This window comes from Cebus imitator, unplaced genomic scaffold (genome assembly GCF_001604975.1).
Source record: "Cebus imitator isolate Cc_AM_T3 unplaced genomic scaffold, Cebus_imitator-1.0 Scaffold41, whole genome shotgun sequence".
NCBI lineage: Eukaryota > Metazoa > Chordata > Mammalia > Primates > Cebidae > Cebus > Cebus imitator.
The window spans coordinates 9,889,429-9,911,603 of NW_016107356.1; the positions used below are offsets into that span (position 1 = coordinate 9,889,429).

At 44.0% G+C, this 22,175-nt stretch overlaps 1 protein-coding gene across 1 annotated transcript in view; it reads right to left on the minus strand.

Moving 5' to 3' along the window:
- DSCAM (DS cell adhesion molecule) overlaps window positions 1–22,175 on the minus strand; it is a 103,062-nt gene that overhangs the window by 10,016 nt on the left and 70,871 nt on the right. The window contains exons 13-15 of the mRNA XM_017526279.2: window positions 18,614–18,763; window positions 11,306–11,503; window positions 9,619–9,921 (exon numbers count right to left, since the gene is read on the minus strand). Coding sequence (XP_017381768.2) covers window positions 9,619–9,921; window positions 11,306–11,503; window positions 18,614–18,763 — 651 coding nt within the window. The remainder of the gene's footprint in view (window positions 1–9,618; window positions 9,922–11,305; window positions 11,504–18,613; window positions 18,764–22,175) is intronic.

The window sequence follows — 22,175 nt, forward strand, 5'->3', positions numbered from 1 at the left end:
GGTAGGGCTCTGGGAAACTGAGTTCAGGGACTGAGATGCAGGAACAGACTGGGGTCAGAGGAGGTTGAGATGAATGAGCCTGGGTGGGTGTGAGGGAGGATGGATGAGAGAGAGGGGAAGAGACAGAGAGAGAGAAATCAGAGAGATTGAAACACACACATAGAGGGTTGCAGAAGGAAAGAAATGTAGCTACACAGATCTGTAGAGAGATAAAAATTAGACACAGAGTCACAAGTAGAGAAAGGAAAAGGGGGACATGGTAACCAACTGGGACAGTGGTAAGGAGTCGTGGAGGAAGAGGGCACCAGAAAGGTGGGTGTGATGAGAATACATGTGTATTACCCACAGTGAATGGCCCTTGTGGAGCTTTAAAGATGTATGTACCATACAATGACCGCTGGCCCATCCATCACTGGGGCACCCATTTCTCATTCTTTCCTCATCAGTCTTGCCAAAGCCCAGTGCAGATCACAGGCTGCAGCCATCACTGCCTTTCTGGAGGGAGCCCAGGCAGCCGCTTTGACTCCCGCCTTGAGAATGAGATGCTTTAGGCATTATCGCCGTGTTATGCTTTATTATTTGACATCATGCTTCATTTCTCATCCTCCTGTTGCTGCCCTCTGGGGAACTTCAGTGCCATTAATGTCTCCAAAAGTTCTGATTAAATGAGTCAGCATTGATTTATCCCTCTTTCCTTAACCACTTTGCATACTAGTATCCCGAGTACCTCCTCACCTCTGGTCCTAAAACGTACAGATTCCTCTTGCAGGACCCACATCCATCAGCAGATATGCACTCAGAGCTTGTCCCCCTCCACAAAGGGTGCATTTGAACCATGGTTGGCCTGACTGTGTGAAAACTGCTGAGCTAAACCTGCCTCCTTTTAGCTGAAAATCAGGAAAACAAAACTTCCTGAACTTTCTCCATCTATTCAGACACACACAAAGTTTGAATGTATTTCAGTTCTTGGAAGAAGGATGGCAAAATCAATACTCAAACAACAGGAATGAATTGATTCAGAAAATCTATAATGGATGGGCATTCCATTAATTCATCATCAAACAATGGTTCTTGCCATCTCCCATGCACCACGCTAGGGGAAAATGTTTTTCCCTCATCAGGGGTCAAGGTTGAAGGCTGGAGACAAGGGGTCAAGATTGAAGGTTGAAGACTAGATCAGAGGCTCTGCACTAAGGGCAATTTTGCCCCTGGGGTCATGTAGCAACATTTGGAGACATTTCGGTTGTCACAGTGCGGGGGTGGGGGGTGCCACCATTGGTACCTATTGGTCAGAGGCCAGGGGTGGTGCTCAATATCCTACAATGCACAGAACAGCCCCCCACCATGAAGAATGACCTGGCTTCAAACAGTAATGGTGCTGCTGTTAAGAAACTCTGGTTTAGATAATCAGAATTCATAATGCCAAGTGATCCTTATTTCTCAATTCTACTTATAAAGCATTGAATTCAACCAGGATAAGCAATTGTACCCCTCAGCCTCAGAATACTAGTCCATAAGGAGTTACAACCTTTGTTCTTCATGGAAGAAAATAAGAGATGGTCCAATGGAACTGTAGTCAGAAGGCAAAACCCCCAAGTCTTCCTCCAATGGCACCTGCTGAGGTGGGTGCTGAGTCCAGTGGAAAGAACACTGGTTACAGAGTGCAGCGCTTGGTGTTGAAATCCTGTCTCTGCCTCTGTCTCTGCCTCCGGGTAGTTTCGTGACCCTTTTGAACCTCAGTGTTCTTGCCTTCAGTCAAATGAATGAGGCGCGATACTTTCTAAAGGCACCTTGAAGCCTAAAAGAGCCCTTCTTATGCTCTGAGCTATCTCACCTCTGAAAACTGGTTATGTATGTTTGTATTGGGAATTTATGATAGCTGTAAAACAAATGAAATGCATTTCTGGGGGCCAGATATTCCAAGGTACTTTGTGATAACCCCCTTCCTCCTCCTCTGCAATGCTTTGTTAGTCAGTGGCTGTGAACATGCAGATGCCTTCCCAGATTCACGGGAATGAACATGAATCACAGTTTTTAGGGCTTCAATCTCCTCTGGGGACACACAAAAAGGAACTGTCATCAATTTCTAACAAGGTTTGAGATCTATGCCTGGATAGAGCTGGATATTGATGCAAAAGTAAGAAACAAAGGATGCTTTCCTTGAGTTCCAGCAATTTCAATAAAAAACACAGAGATGAGACTTGCAGCAACACTACAGTTTCAAAGAGTGGGTTCCCAAAGGGGAGCACAGAGTCCTCCCATACCAGAGACAGACGAGATCTAACACTTTTTTAGTTTAATATTAATGTTGCAGCATGGTAATGAAAACTAGTAAAAGAATCTCTCTTGGTAAATGAATCTTCACTCCCAAATGGCAACCAGAAAAAACTCTAAATAAATAATGTGAGATTGATATCAGAGGCCCATGTACAGGCATTTGATTATGATTCTTGGCTTGGACTCAGAGGGCCTCATGCATTTTTAAAGAGCTCATCGATATTGTGATCCTTCTGCTTGCTGGTGTACTTTAAAAACTCCACTGAGGTATAAAAGTAGGGCTTTGACTTTGTGGAGGCTCATGATTCTTCTCAAATAAAGTCGCTCTGAATAAAAGTGGGATTGGAAAATCTTCCCTGGGCTTTAAGCAAGCACAAAACCTAGCAATGGTTTTGGTGTGCCCACTGTGGAACGATCCATGAGATTCAAAGATGGATACAGTTCCCACACAAGAGCTATGAGGACCCACATACTGGGGACCACCTGAAGCAGAACGCTGGCTAGGGGCTGCCTTTGTTCTGCCATGAAGCTGACAGAGCTGTTTCTACAACAATGTTCATCTTGAATCATCCCACAGAAAGAGCTGAGTTAGGCTGGACGTGGGAGAATTTCAGACAGAGGGAATGTATATTTATTTGTAGAGTTGTAGGAGGCCAGAAAGTTGAAGGCTGGAGACTAGGGGTCAAGGTTGGAGCTTGAGACCAGGGGTCCAGGTTGAAGGTGGGAGACTAGTGGTCAAGGTTGAAGGCTGGAGACAAGGGGTCAAGGTTGAAGGCTGGAGATCAAGGGTCAAGGTTAGAGGCTAGAGACCAGGGGTCAAGGTTAAAAGCTGGAGACCAGGGGTCAAGGTTGAAGGCTGGAGATCAGGGGTCAAGACTGAAGGCTGGAGACCAGGGGCCAATGTTGAAGGCTGGAGATTAGGGGTCAAGATTGAAGGCTGGAGACCAGGGGCCAATGTTGAAGGCTGGAGACCAGGGGTCAAGATTCAAGGCTAGAGGCCAGGTACCAGGGGTCAAGGCAAGGAAGACATGGCTGACCCCACAGAAGCATGTAGGTTTCTACCTGAGAGCAGCAGGAAGCCATAGAAGGGGATGAAATAAGAGAGGGTTGGCTGTTACTAGAGATTATGGCTCATTTCCCCTTTCTGGTTTGGGATACAGGATGCCATAGGCCTTGGTGCCAGCAGAGTATACAGGAGGCCACACTGGAAGATGATGGTCTTTGATGTCTTCTGCTTCTTCCCTTTCTGTATGCTCCCTGTGCCTTCCTGTGGCTTTAGCTTCTCATGATACCTCACTGGGCTCAGTGTGTGTGTGTGTGTGTGTGTGTGTGTGTGTGTGTGTGTGTGTGTGTGGGTATGTGTTAGTGTGTGTAGCTGGTGACTGTCTTCTATGAGCTGGACTTTGTATTATTTCCTAACCCTCTCAAGATTTTCCTGTCTCATGTCTTCAGAACCCATTGCCTGCAGCCTTTGATACACACTATTCTGATAAATGAATGAGACTGCAAGGGCTGTTAATTTAAGACACTAACACTTTTATGTCTTAGGATACTACCCAGTGTCTTTTTACTCAAGAGATATTCAATCAGTAGGGGTTCAATACATAAATGCCATATATTTGTGTTTTAACCAGGTCTGTCTGAGATGCAGTGAACATTCTGTTAGCCTGGGCATCCTTCTCTCTTGTCACCTGCAGCACTGGAATCTGGGAGCTGCCTTCTGGTCACTCAGCAGGGCCAATGTGGCCTCTATCCCCACATCACTGTTCTATCAGGTACACACCTCCCCCATCACTTTCCACCTTTTGAGGAACTGGTATAGCCCACGATTTCCCAGTGATTAGAACTGAACCCCAATAAGCTACCCAAGAAAAACAGTGAGCTGTTTAAGGGGCCCAGAAGTCAGAGAAAAGACAGAACACGCAGAATACATGTTCTGGAAAAAGAGGATACAGACACCAGCCCAGCAACTGCAGTAACTAAATGAACCAGCCAGACCACCAGACAAGGTCAGAGGTACAGAGGTGGCTTCTTGAACACAGTGGCAGGAGGCTGGGTGCAGTGTGGTGGCTGCAAAAGACCTCTTGGCCCCATGGACATGTGTGCTAAGCTTTTATTTCAGGCAATGGGTTTAGAGTTCCAAGCTTGATAACCCCTTAGAATAGGTCCTACTGTCACTTTCTGAGTCCAAGGGAGAGCTACTAAGAAGACACTGAAATTCTACCAGAGCCTTTAAGAAGCTAAAATTGCAAATACTCATCAGAGAGACCTGGTTTTCCACAGAAATCAGGATTAGCACATGGCAATATTTGGGTCTACATCGAGTGGGCATGAATAGCAGTATGTGGAGGCTTTGCTGGATGTCCCCAAGGTTCTTTCAACCTAAAATTCTATGTGTTTTAGGAGTGTTTGAAAGGTCATATATGTTTGGCAGTTCAGAGGGAATGCTTGTTCCCTGTTGTGAGCGCCAAGCTTATTCCTTTCTCCTGGCCTTTATCTTTGCTCAGCGCTCTGGACCACCAGAAGGATCTTGGAAGGGCTCTTTCCATCCCGTCATTTACATCTCATTGCCTGAGGGGCCTTTCTGGGCCATTCTTTCCAAAATACTCTCCTTCCAGGTTTTATCCCCTTCCTGGATTTGCTTCTCTGCCCAGCACTCACCATGGTCAGAAACGATACCATTTGTTTATTTGATCAGTGTCTGCCTGCCTCCCAGGAACAGAAGCTCCTTCAATGTGGATCTCTGTGGGTCTTGTCTCAGTGCATCCTCAGATCCCAAAACAGGGCCAGTCATTTAGTGGCACTCAACACATGCATGGCAAAGACAGACAGGGAAGCAGGGAGGCTGAGAGGGAGGGAGCAAGGCTTTCTCTAGAAAGGTGGAGCCCAGAGCAGTTCAGTGAGAATGTGTATATTCCTTTGTGTATCCATGCATGGGTGCATGTGCTTACATGCCCATGCATATGTGCATGTGTGTGAACACATGTGTCCATGCATGTGTGCATGCCATGCATGTGAGCTTGTGTGTGAATAAGAATATGTATGTGTGCATGCATGTGTGTTCCCATGCACACATGTCTAAGCATCAAGGAGACTTGCATTTGAAAGGAGACCCTTAGTATAATATTTATGAAAAAAATTTCAAAATTGAGTTTTAGTGATGTGCAAAACAGAGGAGTGAGATTCAAGCCCCAAGGCTTGGTGTCCCAGCTGTCTGAGCCCAGTCCTCAGGCAGTGAGGGAGATGCAGGTAAGTGAAGCTGGGCGTGGGGGTTATTTAGCTATGCAGATTGGATTGCTGGTATCCTGTTTTGATTTAAGAGACAACATGAGAGCCACACAGACTTCAGAGAGGAAAAACAGCAGGTCAAAATGGCAACTGAGAATAGGCCAGCCTTGGTCAGAGTAGTGCTGACTGTGCAGAGGTCAGCTCTTTCTTCAGTTAAGGGCTCCTCCAGGTAAGGGCTCCGGGCTTCTCTGCATGCCTGGGGCCCCGCGTCTTACTCTCTACCCTTACACCGTCAGGATAGAGTGATGCAAGATGAATGGATCCTAAAAATATCCAGTAACTGTTTTGAATTACTGGTAATACAGTGAATTTACGAGTTGGCACCAGGCAGTGGCCCTTTCCCACTGAAAAACCTCAAATGCCATCAACAGGAAGGCACTGAAACTCAGAACTTTGAGTCTGGGGCCCAGAGAGCATGGGCACAGAGATCCAGAGGATGACCCTTTCCCTACCACTAGTAGGCCAGACTCTGTCAGGGTGCACGTCTGAAGCTTGAAAGGGAATTAAGTAGCTTCATGCAATAGCTTCTCTTGATGGCATAGGATAAACATCATAAATAAGAAGAAGCAGTAATCCAAGAATGTTTGAAACTGACTTGAAATACTACCTGAAACCAAGAATGGGTACTGTAATCAAAGAATTGGAAACCACCTTGACCCAGAGGAAAACAAGAGGTTACACCTTGTAGCTGTTTCTCAGAGGAATGGAGGGTTTGGTTTGCTTTCTGTTTCAAGAGATGGGAATAGTCATCCCTTATTGAAGGAGTCAATAATTTGCTGCATTTTTAGGACTTGTACGAGCAAATTCAAAATTCAGATATCATTAAAATTATAGCTAGATTCTGCTGCCTGCTTTGTGGACAGCCATCCTCATTTCATGGGAAAGCACCCCTTTATCTGTTGAAGAGATGTCTTTTTTATTTGCTAAGGGCAAGAATGGAAAATAAGTCACTTTGTTTAAAGGCGCTGCAAGATGGAGTCGACTTAAATGTCCTTTTATGTTCGACTATAGGTTCTAGTCATTGAAATTTTTAACCAACTGGTTTCATTGTCACAACCATGATATATCCATTCATAAAATAACATTTATGAAGCACTTACTATGTGCCAGGTATGTGTATATTTTATATATACACACACACACAGCAGATTTTATATATATATATAATCTTAAAAATGATTTAATAATATTGAATATTCAATACTATTAATTCACTTAACAATATTTCTTGAATGATAACTACTTGCCTATCAGGTATCTGCTAGACCCTGAGAAGGAAGTATGAAGATAACTAACACATGTTTCCCACTTTTCTGAAGCCACAATCTGGCCAAATCCATGTAACTTGATCCCAATTTGCAGAGAACATAAAAGGTTGGGAACATAACTATTTGTACTGAAGACAGAAAAAATAAAAAGGGAAAGAGAAAAAAAGGAGCATCTGAAAAGAAAAAGATCTAATGGTGAGAAGAAAGATATCCAGAGATTTGGAAGACTGTGAACGGAAACTGACCATGACTGACATCACCTAGCATGCACCATGACACATGTATACCTATGTAACAAACCTGAATGTTCTGCACATGTACCCCAGAACTTAAAGTGTAATAAAATAAAAATAAATTCCAAGATTAAAAAAAAGAACGTACATAGGAAAAGAACGTGATTTAAGAGCACAACTCAAGGAGCTGATGTTTGTGCCACAGCCTCTAGATAGCAGAATAGTAAATTGCAACCTTGTGTTTTACGCCCAATGTTGAATGTAGTTGAATTATTAAGGCGCGATGGAAAGGCTTCCAAAGGCTGAAACACTTTCTAAAGCATATCAGATGTTCAATAATAACACAGACATCTAGGGTAGACAAAACAAAGTTTGTAGACATTCGAACTTGCATTGATTTAAAACACTATTCAAACCTATATTTATACAAGCATTTTACTCTGAATAGTACATTAAGACAATAGTAACTGATCTTCCACTGCTCTAATGGATTCAGGCAACAATGTCATGAGCAAAGGTCAAACTTTGAAAAAAAATCCAACAATATGATCAGCATGCCATCAAAAAGAAGCTTCAACCCTGTCATTATGTAAAAGTCTGCACAAATAGGGTAGTCGTTTAACCTAGAAGCTCATTCTGTGCCTTAAATCACACACAAACGGAACATGGCAGCATGCTATCTCAAAAGGAAGTGTAAAGTACTTAGCTGGGTGACACACAACTGAGGTGGGTGCCTGCTAGGGCTTCAGTGGTCACCAGGGAAAAATAAAAGCAAGAAGGAAGAGGAGGCCAGCAGTACAACTGGAGTCACTGTGGGGATTCGAACAACCACAGCTACGAGACAGCACCAGAAACAATGGCCAATATGGCTGAGTGCCTCCTCTACTGACGTCTTCACCTGTATTATGCTACATGCATCTAACAGAAACCCAATACATAGTCATCAATGCCATTCCCATTTTACAGATGCAGGAACTGAAGTTGAGAACGTGTACGCAACATGCCCACAGGCTCATGGTCTTCTCTTGGGTCCTCCTCACCTTCAGGCTGAATAGCTGCAGAGAGCCATGGCATTTATCCTGCATTTTTCTCCATTTGCCTTGCAAATAAATGCCAACACCACCAAAAAAAATATAGTTAAAATAAAAACGCCCACAAATAACAGCTCATCTTTTCCCCTGAGGAGGTAGACAGAAGGAAAATAAATGAAGCCATCATTCTTTATTGAGTGCTGGCATGAATATGGAGTCAGTTTGGAAGATTATTTGCTGGATAGACAATTCTAATTTTATATATTTTTATGCATTTATAAAGCTCATTTCAGCTAGGCCTTATGCCATAAAGCCCAAGGGAATTGCAGTAATTCAAAAGTGAAGATACATTTTTGAAATGGAACCAGAACACTGGAGCAGAAAATGGGTAAAATGAGAAACAAAACTGGATTCAATAAGATTGGATAGGTCAGTTTGTGAAGGAAAGTCTACAGGCAGCTATTTCAGGGTGAAAAAGAAAAAGTGATTCTTCAGAAGAGAACTACAATTGGCTGCCTTAGATTGGATTCCATCTGAAGATGTGTTTTATTTGCCCTGTGCAATGGTTTACAAATATCCAAGCCAACACTAAAAAACTGTGAATTTCCATATAAAACCAAGATGTCTGGCTTCTCTTACAAGACAAGCCCATACTAAGCCCCCATTTCCACTTGAGATCAGTTGTCAGGGGCTTGCTAGAGTCTTTTCCTTTAGAGAGTAATGAGCTCTGAAATGGCCCATGTTCTTTTTGACCCTGTTCTCTAACCTCGGCACTCTTTATCTGCCAGGCCCTGCAGACCTCAGAATCTGCAGCTCTTTCACAACCGAGACAATTCACAGGTGTTCAGCTTGAAGACCAAACTACTGGCTGGCCTAATGTTAGCCAGTTGCCATCACCTTGTGTAATTCAGTGAGACCATGTCCCAAACACTGGCTACAGTAAGACCTCTCTCTTTTCAGAAGCCCTCAGTGTGGCAGTTTTAAAATACAGCCCTCACATTTTTGACAGCTTTCTCATCAAGCAGTGGGGGCGTCTTTCTCTGGAATCTGGGCTTCTTGGGCTCTGTGACTTCTTGCACAATAGAATACAGCAGAAATGATGCTGTGTCAGTTTCCAGGGCCAAGCTAAGAAAACTGGCTATTTCCACAGACTATGTCTTGGGCCATTTGCTGCTAGAACCTAGCCACCATGCTGTGATGAAGCTAAAGTGCCCGGTGGACAGCCCTACACAGGGAGAACACAGCCAGGTCAGTGAGCCACTTTGGAAGTGGGTCCCTAGCCCTAAGAGAGCCTCTGCAGCATGCTACCCTCACTAGGCCCCGCCCACATTTCAGATTCATCAACAAAATAAGTGATTGCTGTAGTTTTAATCCAATGAACTTTGGGATGGTTTGTTATGCAGCCATCAGTAAACAGAGCACACATTCCATCTGAACACTGAGAAGGGCTTTCACAGCAGATGAGGGAGAACCAGGAAGAAGCACTTCCCTAGGCGACGGCCCCCATGTGGCCTTGCTCACCTGGCCGATGTGCCTTTGGAACTGCCATATTCATCACTCGTCCTCCATCCTGAGGTTTGGGGGGAGATGCAGTGAACCTGCAGATTCCCGATTCGGAAGGGGTGCTGGAGGTCAGACTGTCCGTGTACTCATTTGTCCCTGCCGTCAACTGTTCCGATGACGTGTCTGATATGAAGCACTCTGTGATGGTGAACTTGGCATGCCTCAGTTGCTCTTCCATCTTGGCATGTTCATAGGCCCTGGCCAGTTCTTCGTAAGTGGAGGAGGCACTTTCTGTGGAGACCATGCTGCTTCTTGCTCGATCTACACCGTGAAAGAGAAAAACAAGACGGGCGACTCACCATCAGAAGTCTGCACCAATGGCATGACCCTTCCTGGCTTGGCGCTGATCACAGTGGGACGTGGCAGGAGGTCTGGCTCCTTGTCAGAGGATCCTGCCTTAGGCACTCTGAGGCCAGCTTCGCAAGCCTCAGCAGATCCGGCTCAGGGAAGCTTTGTTGCAAGCAAATTGCTGTAGTCAGATGTCCCAGCTTGGGACATTTCCATAAATAAGTAATGCATTCCCTTTGAAAATCCTGCTTTTAGTGAAAACAGTAGGAGTGGCAGCACCCCTGTCTCTGCTCCAACCTGCAAATGGATCTATGCCCTAGAGACTCTTTAACCGGTATGAATGATTGGAGCTGCAGCTCAGCTTCTGGGGCCTCAGCTCAGGAAGAAAGATGTGGTGATATTTAGAAATGAAGATGTGATGTTACACGGAAATTGGCCACTAGCCAGAATGGTCCCTAACCCCTGGGATACATCTTCTGTTGTTATCACCCTCTATGGGGCCTAGAAAACCATCGGGACAAAAACCGGAGCCCACGTGCTTTTGAGCTGGGCCATGTCAGGTTAGTCAGCGAGATCTCTGCATTTCAAATGCACTAAAAAGTTTTGAGGTCACCTCTGTGGAACCCTGAGACTCTTCTAAGATAAATCACAGCCATAAAAATAAATTCACATGGCGACACTCCACCTCTGGAACACTGTTTTTGAAGTAGATCATTAAGAACAAAAGAAAAATGAGTATTAAAATTTCCTACAGCTATTAGATTCAGATGTAATTTCTTTCCAAAATTTAAGGGGGAGTGGTGGGCAACCCAGTGCTATTCTTAGGCCCTGTCTTCTCTCTGAAGTGAAAACTTGGTGGTTGATGGCGTAGACTGGATGACTTACCTTATATTCAACCCCTGTTTAATTGTCTAACGGATCAGCCTAGCTTCCCTATAGAGGGTGCTAGGGCCTCATCATGAAACTTCAAGTGCAGTGTCTTAATCCTGGAGATGGTAGTGGGTCAGACGCCCTCAGAGTGTAATCAGCAATTATTGCAATCATGGGGGTGAAAATTTAAAAAGGTCTCTATTTCTCCCAGTAGGGTAGGAACTAAAAGGAGAGAGAAGCCTGAGTCTGAGATTCAGGACACCAGCAGAATAGATACAGTGTGGCTGTTTTGCCTTATGTGCAGCAAAGGCTGTGCAGCTGTATAGGTAACTGTTAGATAAACAGCTTAACAATCTGAAAGTGACCTTCAAAAGCACACAAGTAGGAGGGAGAAAGCCCCCTCTCCCCTTCCCAAGGAGCTCATGAAGCTCAAGGTGCGTGGGCCGTGCTGGTCCCCAGGGACGGAGGAGGCAGCGTCAGGGCCTACCTGTATCTTGCGAGGGGCTGACACTGTAACTGTCACTCTCTTTGTCTACCGATCCTGCAGCCCTGGGTGTTGGCAGCCTCCAGTCTGTGGTGAGGGTGTGTGCTGAGATGGTGGGGTGGGGTCGGTTGAGGGTCCACTGGCTGGCGTAGCGGTTTCTCGACGTGGGCCCAGCCTTGGCGTTCCTCCTGGTGGTGGGATCTGTGAAGAGCCAAGAATTGTGTCCGTCTTTGTCTGCAGAGGAGTGTGGTCAGCTGAGAGCAAGAGCGGAGGGCAGTGCCACCCACCCACCCCTGCCCTCACCCACACCCTCCAGAAAAACTTCATTGACTTCTCCTGTGCAGAGGATGCTTCCCCTTTCCTTTATGGCTTGAAACATTCATCTGATACTTACACAGTTAATTAGCCCTACAGGGAAAGGAACAGCCTACTTGGATTCAGAAGTTACATATTTGAGTCTTGCTCTTGGCCTTTAATAATGTTATGACCTGACATACGTCATTTAAACTTCCTGGGCATCATCATCTTCTGTAAAACAAGGAAGCTCAGCCTAGTATGTTTGAACATGACCTCCTTTCCACAGTTCTTCTACTTTAGGTGTTGTTACGAGTGAACCGTATCTCCTCAAAACATATGTTCACGTCCCAAACCCCAGGAGCTCGGAATGTGGGATCTGATTTGGAAATACGGTCATTACAGATGAAATTAGCTAAGACGAGGTCATATTGGAATAGGGAGGACCCTTAATCTACTATGAATGGTGTCCTTATAAGAAAAGGAACAGACACAGGAGGGGAGAGGGCCATGGGGTGATGGAGGCAGAGACTGGAGTCTGCAGCCGTACGCAAATGCCTTTCTGTGCTGCGAAGCCACCCAGTTGGTGGTACTACGTTACAACAGCTCTAGGAAATTAATAAAGATGTTGCCTGTAATTTTGTTTCTCAGATTACTCATTGTTTTAATTATGACTGTATTATTCATTAAATTGAAAGCTCCCAGTGCAGAGGGACCATACTTTTATGTCCCAACTCTCCATAAGCCCTTTGCATATGACAGCACATCTCTTCAATAGAATTGTCCTAACTTGAACAAAGATATCTTGGGTTGTTTAATATGGAGAGCAAAGGGTTAAGCTGGTGCCAGGTAGGTTTCATTTTTTCTAAATCTGGAACCAAAGGCAGCAAGTCGATGGGGTGGATGCAGTTCTTGGCTCAACCCTTTGGTGAGCTAGGAGAAAGGATATTCCACCAGCAGAGACTGTCAGGTACCAGAGTGGGCTATAACGTTGCCTTTTCTGGAATTCTGTGGAAAATTAGAGAACTTTGGTTACCTGGAATGATTTTTCTGGAGCTCTAGCTTAGAGGCAGCTAGGTCCTAGATGGGTCTTTTCTACCTTTGAATTCTCTGCTTCTCAAAGAGGAGTTTGATATAGTTATATTTCAGTATGGTCTGGCCACTTCTAAACCCAGCAGACTATATTCACTGTTGGGCCCTCAAGAAATTTCAAAGGAGCAAAACTGACAGGGCCAGCCGGGAATGTTATTGCACTGATTTATTTATGTGCTTTCATGGGTCTGGCAGTGTCTCCAGGATAGGAGCTATGGTATCCCTTCTTGGATCCATCCATAGAGCCTGACATACAGAATTTTGTGAAGGAATTCATACACCTTGTGTCACTTTGTGAAGGCCATGGAAGCTCAGAGATAAATGATGCAGCTGTTAAATGATAAAAATGTAACCCAAACCTTCTGCCTGTTCAGTTCAGCTAATGCCTGTTACTTGACCACATATGGCCAAATCCTGGGTGTCTAAGTTTCCTAGTACGGTGTCTGCATGACCCTGGCTTGCATATAATTCCATGTTGGAATGTGAAAGGCTAACACTGGGAAGGTGAAATGACTGTTTTTAAATGGAAGATTTCCTCATTGCAAGTGTCTAGTTAATTGTACTTTGAACCTCATTTATCTTCCTATGTTGCTGGAGAGGTGCGTTAAGATGGCAGCCAAAGAGATGGATTTTAAGATTTCCTAAATCAGAATACTCAGTCTTGGTGAATATTCTCTGGGGCATTGATTTTAAGACACATTTCATCCCTTACTTGCACAATTTCATGGAAGACTTCATTAGAGGATTTTCTCGGCCTTGATGAGAATGTAAATGAGTTATGCTGGAGCTCTACACAGCCAGGTATGAATGATAATTGGTTTTTTTCACCGAAATGCTAGGAAAGAGGTCCTCAAAAAGAGAGAAAAACATTATGCTGGGTAAGATGCTAAATGTCTTCCAGGAACTATCGACTTGATAAGTGGAGTTTAAATAAGTGGAGCTTGTTATTTAAATGCTAATGAGTCTTTTCCAGAAAAGTACCCAGTCCCTTACATAAGTTTTGAAAATTCTCATTTTTATTCTTCTTTAAGTTTCTTGCAACTACAACTATTGCAGCTCATTCTGAACAGGTTATACTCCTGGCATGGAAGTTGAGGGGTGTTTGGGGGGCAGAGTTTGCTAGTCCCATTTCTAGGATACAATTATTTCCTCCAATCCCCCAAACCTTAGCCCCCGTTTCTTCCCTGTGATCTCACTCCCCAGTGGTGGGGCAAAGCTCTTCACTGTCATAGCTCCTTTCCTCATCGAGCTCACCCTATTTGGAAAATAGGGAAAGTCACACATGTCAGCCTTGATTCAAAGCCAGGACTCCTTTCAAGTTAATTTTGTTCATAATCTCTTTTTTTCTAGATGAGGACAGTTTTACTGGTGGCCTGATAATGCTGAAAATATAGGTCATGATATTAGTTTCCTTAAACCACAGTCCGCAGTCCTGTTCTGCGCTAGGCAGGCATACTAGGGTCAAATGGTCTTAATATGTAGAATACTGGGGTTTTTGACTCATTTGCTTTTTAATAATTGGGTTTTTGGAGCCATTGTTTTGTACCTGAACTGAACTCTGCTGTATGATAATGTCTAAGACAGCAGCTAAAATACAATTTTTACTTGGATTCCACAGGCAGCCTTTTTTAATGTAACTTACAAACTCATCTAAGCAAATAAATGCTGGGATTTACTGCCCCTTAATGGAAAGTATTTTGTTAGGTTCCCAGCATTCTAATATAAATAAAACTCAGTTATTAAGCATCATGCCTGCTCAACAGCCCATGAGTTAGAGGGCACAGGATATAAATAGCTCATGGCCTTTCAACAAGGGGTCTGAACCCCAATTACACTTTTGCCCAATGAATCAGATTTATTTTAATTATCCCGAGTTTGGGATGAGAGAATTTTTTGGATAATAGGGTTAAGAACATGTCCTGTGTGCTGCAATCATGGTATTAATCTGCTTTTGTCTGTTCCATTGGTTTCCATATCTTGTAGTTGCGGATGTCCAGCTTTACATGAGGAATTTACTAGCTGTCTCATAGAGAGGATGAAACTGGCAGACCTGAACACTCCCTCATGTAACAAGTATTTATCAAGCGCTTTTTATACCCTGGACTACTGGGTGCACCTCACCCATCCCAGGTATTTCCCTCAGGGCCATCGCTAGTCCCATCCTGGGTGACAGAGGGAATTTTTTTCAGTCTCAACAATAAAGATTCAAGTCCACGTTGTAAGCTCTCGTTATTGAATGTGCACGTGTGTGAAGTCTATTACATGTCCTGTATGTAGCTCTCTACCTAAAGGCAATGTAGAACGACTGAGAGTGAGAGCTTTGGAATTAGGTTACGTGGGCTGGAAGTTCATATTCACTCCTAGCCTGGCTGTATCACTGGCCAGGTGACCATGTCAGACCTGCCTAATCCCCTAGTCTCTGAGACTAGGTGACGTCATCACCTACTTTAATGCTGTCCTGAAGTCTGAATGAGATTAATGTGCCCGAGTGCTCCGATCACATGGGGCAGGCTCAGCTGGCCCTACCCATGATTCCTGTGCAGCAAACATGACGCAATGTCTTTTCTTTTCCATTCCCATTGTTCTGATCTCAGAATTTGATGGCTGGTTGGTATTTATCCACTACATGCCTTTGTCAGACACTGTGGCTAGAATGGCGATGAAGACATGAATAGAGTCCTAGTTTTTCAGTGTATTATAATCCACAGGAGAGAGAGAGAGAAGTATTCAGTGCAGCAGAATCAGCCAAGGGATGTGTTTTCATGAACTGACACAGATAAATAGCAAATTGTTATGATTTCACCATCCTCATAAGGGTCTGTTGCAACCCTCTGGCAAACTAATAAAATGCTTAGGAACAATAACTTCTACAATGCAGTCATTCTGGTATGCAAGCAACACGTTTTAGATGCTCTTCTTAAAAATAAAGAATTCCTGCTATGACAACACAGACCTGACATATAAAATAGAATCATGATGTCTTCTGTAGCCAAGAAAATAGAGAATACAAATGAATCTCTGCAAAAATGCCAAACTATAGTAAGAAGAAGCTGCTCCATGGGATTTACAGAGGTATAACACCTGGGCAGAGGGAGACACCCTGGTGCAAGAAGCTAGCAGGAGACTGTGCTTCAGAAAGTTCATGGGCTTCAGACTCTTGAACCCACTGCAGGGCCAATCACCCATCATTTCTAATTTTAAATAAAAAATAGAGGGCTGTCAGTCCCTCGCACTGTGGTTTTTGAGGAACACTGAATGAAAAGATGATCCAGAAGATATTTTACTAATACAGATATGCAAGTGCTAAATGAATACACTCATTTTGGAGAGAGAGCGGGGAACCAGGGGACCGATGTACACATTTGAGTAGATTTACCTGATGTTGGTAAACATCATTTAGTGAAATTCGTCACAAAGGAAAGAAACATTGCTCTGTAAGCGGCAGTGTTTCCCTGTGATCATCAGGCTAAGCTCCTGGGACAGCATCTCTGCACTTTCAGAATGAAATGCACCTGAAAGGTGCTTGCTTAGGGGACCCTGCAAGGGGAGGACCACTGTTTCTCTGTCTCACCTTTTCCCTGCCTTTCACTGCGCTCCAGTGTCACTTTCATCCTCATCATGCGGGGAATCTTGGGAGCTTTTCCCTTCATCCCCGTCTGCTCCTGCTGTGGCTCTGATCTTGTTTCATGTCTTCTCCTCACTGGAGGTCTTCCCAAATGACCTGGACCCAAGACAGCCCCTCCCACCGCTCAACATGCCCGCTGACTCACCATGGCTTCATTCTCTTTCTGTCTAGTACTTACTGAGAAATGAAAAATCCTTTAGTTCCAAGTTCAATGTCTGCCCCCTGACTACAATGAAATGAATGCCTTTCTGCATCTTACTCGTGGTGTATCTCCATCACAGAGCACTGAGCCATATATGTAAAGTGAAACCTTAATAAATATATTTGAGGGCTGAATGAATGCACTAATGTTCCCAGCCCTGCTTCCAACTTTATAGCCATGAGATAAACACACATCCCTCCCATGTGTGTCCTGCCTGCTACTCACTGACCACTGGTTTACAGTATCTGCTGTGACTCACATTCATGTCTCTTTGATATTTTACATGACATCAAATCAACTTCCCCGTTATTCTGGGGCTGGCCATGCAGCTGGAAGTTGCCAGTGCTTTTGTTTCGGGCTGCTTTTCCTGTCTTAACTATTTATGACTAGCTTTTGTGCATTCTCGGCTGCTAGCTGACCACTGAAGGGGAAGTAGAAATGTATGTTGCTTTTTACCTGGCAGGAAGAACTGATGTGCTGGAGGGGTCCTGCGCTGCTGCATTACATACAGGACACATTTCTAACCCTTGGGGCAGTGTATCTTAATTCGGGGTCCAAACAGCCAGCATTAGAATCACCCAGGGTGTTTGTTACCATGCAGATTTCATGCAGATTTCTGGGTGGAGCCCTGGAATCGATATTTTTAAATAGGCACCAGGTGATTCAGATGCATGGAAAACGTGGAGAACGCGGCCCAGGGCACCTGCTCTGTTGTCTCTTTTCCCTGCTCTTTTGCTACCCTTTCCAACAGAGTGCTGAAGCCAAGGTTGCATTGCTCTAAAAATCTACTCCTTTCAATGTCTATAATCTTTTTCTGATTTAGCAGCAAAAAATGGCTGAGAAACCCATCGGAATAGTGTCTTGAAGTAGCAGGAAGCCACACCAGGCAGTTCACGGTGGAGAAGCCAAAGCCCCTGAATCATTTTTTTAAGAGCAAGGCTCTGGCACACACTCTTTGGCAAAGCTTATTCACACTCACATCGCGTTCAGAAGATACTAATGTCTTCAGAAGGTACTAATGTCATCAAAGAAGAAAGGGGGGGAAGAAGATTAGACAAAAGGAAGAGGTAAAAGACTTCTTTAGAATGTCCTTGAAAATATTTTTTTAAAGGAATGTCAATGCCTGCTGAAACCATTTTCTGTATATTACAAGGTTATTTCGTAGGCAACGGGTTTACTTCATAAAGTTCACTGCATTTTCCAAATGCTTCCCAAGCTGGGATTTATGAAGAATAGCTTTTAACATTATAATATTTATTTTTCTAATGATAACACAGTACTGTAAGAATGTAAATTTTTGCAAAGAAATTGATTAGAGATTTGAAAGGTAGACATCAAAGCTTCCAAAACGATAATAATCAGGACATCAATTTCTCAGTCTTTCAAGAGATTTAGGAATGATTCCAATTATGAAGAAATAAGAGTATCTAATTAATAAGCTCTAGATACATATTGGGGGACTCACCGTCATTGCAGCAATTAATTTCCATATATTACAGATGCAAATATTAATTACGAAATCCAACATAATCTTCACATTAACTATAATTTTTCTCAGTGTTCGGGGGAAAAGCATAAGCTTTGAAAACAGACAGGTCTGTTGCTGAATCTTGGTTTTATTACTTATGTGTGCAACTTTATGCTGTTTGCATAATTTATCTGAGGCTTCAGTTTTCTTATCTGCAGAATAGAGGCTATGATATCTGCTTCATGATAGGTATTTTATAGGACTGTTGCAAAGATAAAGTGCATGACATCATCTTTCTATCCCAATACTGGTATACAGCACATACACACCAATGTGGATTACCTTACCGCCTCGTGTGTTGCCTAGATTAACAAATACATGTACCTGAAATTTCTAGCACTTTTTATAGTAAACAATATTAACTGTAATTGGCTTCAACTGACATCAAAATAGCCAGGATTCATCAATAACAACTCATTATCCCAAATTAAAGATGTCATTATACCTATTTGTTTCTCAGGCCTAGGTCTGAAAGCCCCCATCCCCCATTTTCATTTGAGAGAGAAAGAGCGTGACTATGTTTTCAGCGTTGTTAACACCCACACATTTTAAGTGTTGTTGACCACTCACTCGTTCCCGGCCGAGCATCTGAAACATCCACTAAGGGCCCAGTGGCCTGAGACACCGATTGGTAATGGACCGTGTGAGTGACCGTCAGGGACTTCTGCTTAGCTGCCTCTCCAAAGTCAGCATCCGTCAACAGAACCGTGGAGCGATCATCTACAGGATGGCAGGAACACAGAAAGCCAAACACATTTATCTCCCTTCCAACCATGCCCTGGCCTTTTCTCTCCCAAGGCACTTGTGTTATTGTTAATGACAACCACAGTCATAGCCGCATCTAAAGTGGCAAAAATGATTGCAAATTCAAACACTGAATTAGTGTTACTCTAGAGCACTAGGAATAGAAGCTTCTTCCTGGCGGTTGGCTTTGGGAGCAATGAGCTAAGAAGAACGATGACTATGCAGAGAAGGAGCTCTCCTTTCTCTTTGGGCTTGGTTTTTCATTAAGCTAACGTTGATTTGAGCTCTGGATTTATGTGTTTGTCAAAAGTTCCTTTGAGACGTCATCTGCAATGCCAGCCCCCTCACCAGTGATGAGGCTGTCAATGAAGATGGGTCCTTTTGGTCGCTGGGAAGCTCTGTTTGCAGGACTAGAAAATAGCCACTGCAGTTTTCTACTGAGGTTTGCTCTTGTTCTGAACTTGGCAAATGTTTGGAGGGGAAATAAAAGAGAAGAAAACATGCCAGTCTTCAGAGCTTATTGATTTCTCTATTTTAAAGGACTCAAGGTATGTTCCTTTTGTTTCTACCTCCTGTAAGCTTTAATCACTCTAGAACATCCACTAATTGACTTCTCCTGAATGATTCACTTGTCAGAATTTTCAAGTCCTGCTAACATAGACACTTGAAGGTGAGTGAGGCAGGAGCCTGGGTTTGGATGGGTTCTGGGCATCTCAGTGCTTGCAGCAGGAGCAGCTGTTTGAGCTGCGTCATTTGGTGGTCCAGGATTCTCATGACTACCTTGTGATACTTTCCACACTTTTTAAAGAGCATTTTTACTCCAAGTGAGACTTTGGCTAGGATATATGATTTTTCATAAATGTTCAAAGGCTGCAGCTCATGATGCTGTTGCTAGGAGTTTATCAGTCAGCAGGGACCACACGGCAGCCTGCCCTGATACTGCAACAGGGACGCGAAAGTTGTAAACAACACCGCTCGACTTCTGTGCCCAAAAAAGGCTCTGAACAGAATGAACCTTACCAAATCCAATTACTCAGGCCCTGGCAGGAAAGGAAAGCCTCTTGAAGTTAGAATAAAATTTCTTGGCAGAGAAATAGAGGAAAGGCTGCCAAGATGCCTGCGAGTATCCCAGCGCATGGTGCAATGAGGTTGGCACCACAGCAGGTGCCAGGGCTTGGCGTGGAGGTCCGGCCCCGTGGTGATCACCTGACTCCTCAGAGAGGATGGCTCTTCTACAGAGACAGTTTCCTACATCTGGACCCAGCACCAGAGGCTCCGTGTCTACATTTGTTTTTCATTAATGACGGGATGTGTCGCAGTTTCTAGCATGCAGGCCCTTTTGGAGGACAGCAGATGATCTGTGGGGCTAGGTTACACACTTTTCATGGAAAATTTTGGGTGCCTGTCTGATCATGAGGTTAACCATTCATTCTAGATAGAAATTAGTGTCACTGTAATATTGGATTCTTGTCAGAGCCCGGGGCATTTTGAAATACCACATTTCTACTTCCCCAGTAATTAGAAAATGCCATCGACCAATTGTCAGGAATGACAAGGAGGTCAAGGGCTCTTGCTGATAGATAATCCCGTGTGGACTGGGATGGATCTCTAGCTAAGAGTCTTTAATACATATGGAAATGACTGGCAGGCTTTCTCTGGGGTTAAGCCCCCAGTGACCAGCTCCTGGCAGGCCACAGCCCACTCATGGCATCTGCCTAGCTATCTGTTTTCATAGCCACATGTAGGATGATTAAGTCTAGTGATGCACATTTAGCAAATATGGTAACCATGCTACACAACCACTGTGACCTCCACAAGCTAAGCAACCTCTCTACATCTCAGTTATAAAAGAACCTTGTCCTATGTTGGCTGGAAAGGTTAAATTAAATAATGCATATAAAGGGCTTATAAAATTACATGGTCAAAGGAATTACATTGTGATTTTTGAAATTTTTTCAAAGGAAATTTTAGTTTTAACGTCCAATCTACTGGTTAAACAAAGGAGATTCCAGGGATACCTTCTCTTTTCCCCCAAAAAGAAGATAATCAAAAGGAAAACACAGCAGCTCATCCCTTATCCTGATATAAGCAAGCTGGTAAAATCTTGTGTACTTTAGGTGAGGTAGTGCCTCCTTACATACATGGTTTAACTGAAGCGTTTAACTGAAATTAGGTGATCAAGAGACACTTTGGACTTGACCAGTCTTTCTTTAAGTGCTGCTATGCCTGGACCAAATGTGACTCCAGCCAGGAGGGCCCAGGCCCTAGAATTTAGGAACTATTAGGTCAAGATGTCTCCAGTGGCAGGTGGGGCAGCAGAAGTGGGGGGGGTGATGGAGGAGGTGTTCTGCCCACCTGGCCTCTTACCACTGCCTTCCCAGCTGGGCTGTGCTGTGAGTCAGGTAGTTTTATCCAGACCGCAAGAAAGGGTTGCCCTGGGACCCAGGCCAGCAAACACCTTCCAAAACAAACATAGCCAGGTTTGAAAAGAGGCAGCCTCGGAGCCTGCTCCAGAGTGTTTCCATGGGCACTCAAAAGCTTGGGTAACTCCTGGTTGAGGTTTCTTGGAAGCAGCCTGTTGGAGGGGAAGCAGGTGGCCTGCTGCTGTGCTAGCTGCCTGTCACTGCAGACAGATAGCATAGTGGTGAGCGTGGCCAGCTGGGGAACCTGGTTCTGCTCCTATCTTGGTGACCTTGGAAAGCTACACAGACCTCTCTACATCTTGGTTACGAAAGCAAGACTTCCTTCACATGTTGGTTAAATTAAATAATGCACATGAAGTACTTATAAAAAGCATGTGACGTTTACAGAACTCTCAATACGTGTCAGCTATTCTTCTCATTATTATTCGAAAGGAAATAGAAGGCCTTTGACTCTGGATTAAATAGAGTAATTGAGGCAGGCAGTGTGGGGTACTGGAATTTAGCTGAAAAGAAGCTGGAAAGAGTGAGGACACCTGGGTTCTGGGTGGAAAAAAAAAAAAAAAAAAAAACAGAGAGCCTCCAGGTGGCTGTTCTGAAACCCTAAAACTAGGGCCCTGGTGTTTCTCAAAGTGCTGCTGGGCAAACAGCTGGAGGATGTTTCTGGGGTGCTGATGTGGGGGACGATACTTTGTACGAAGCCATGTGTTTAAGTGTTCAGTATGGTTTAACATTTTCTTTAATGAAGGCTCGCCTTATCAGAGTTGATGAGGGGAGAACAGAGCGGATTTTCAACCTGGGGCTTTAGAGTGCAGGCCTCTGGATTGATGTATATTCAATTACAGATGCTTATTCCTTGGAGTGGCATCAGTAACCTCCCCTGGAAAGATCCTAAATGGATCAGAGCTGGGGGTACTTCTGTCCTGGAAATGACTGGCATATTGGCACATAGGGTGGTATTTCAAATT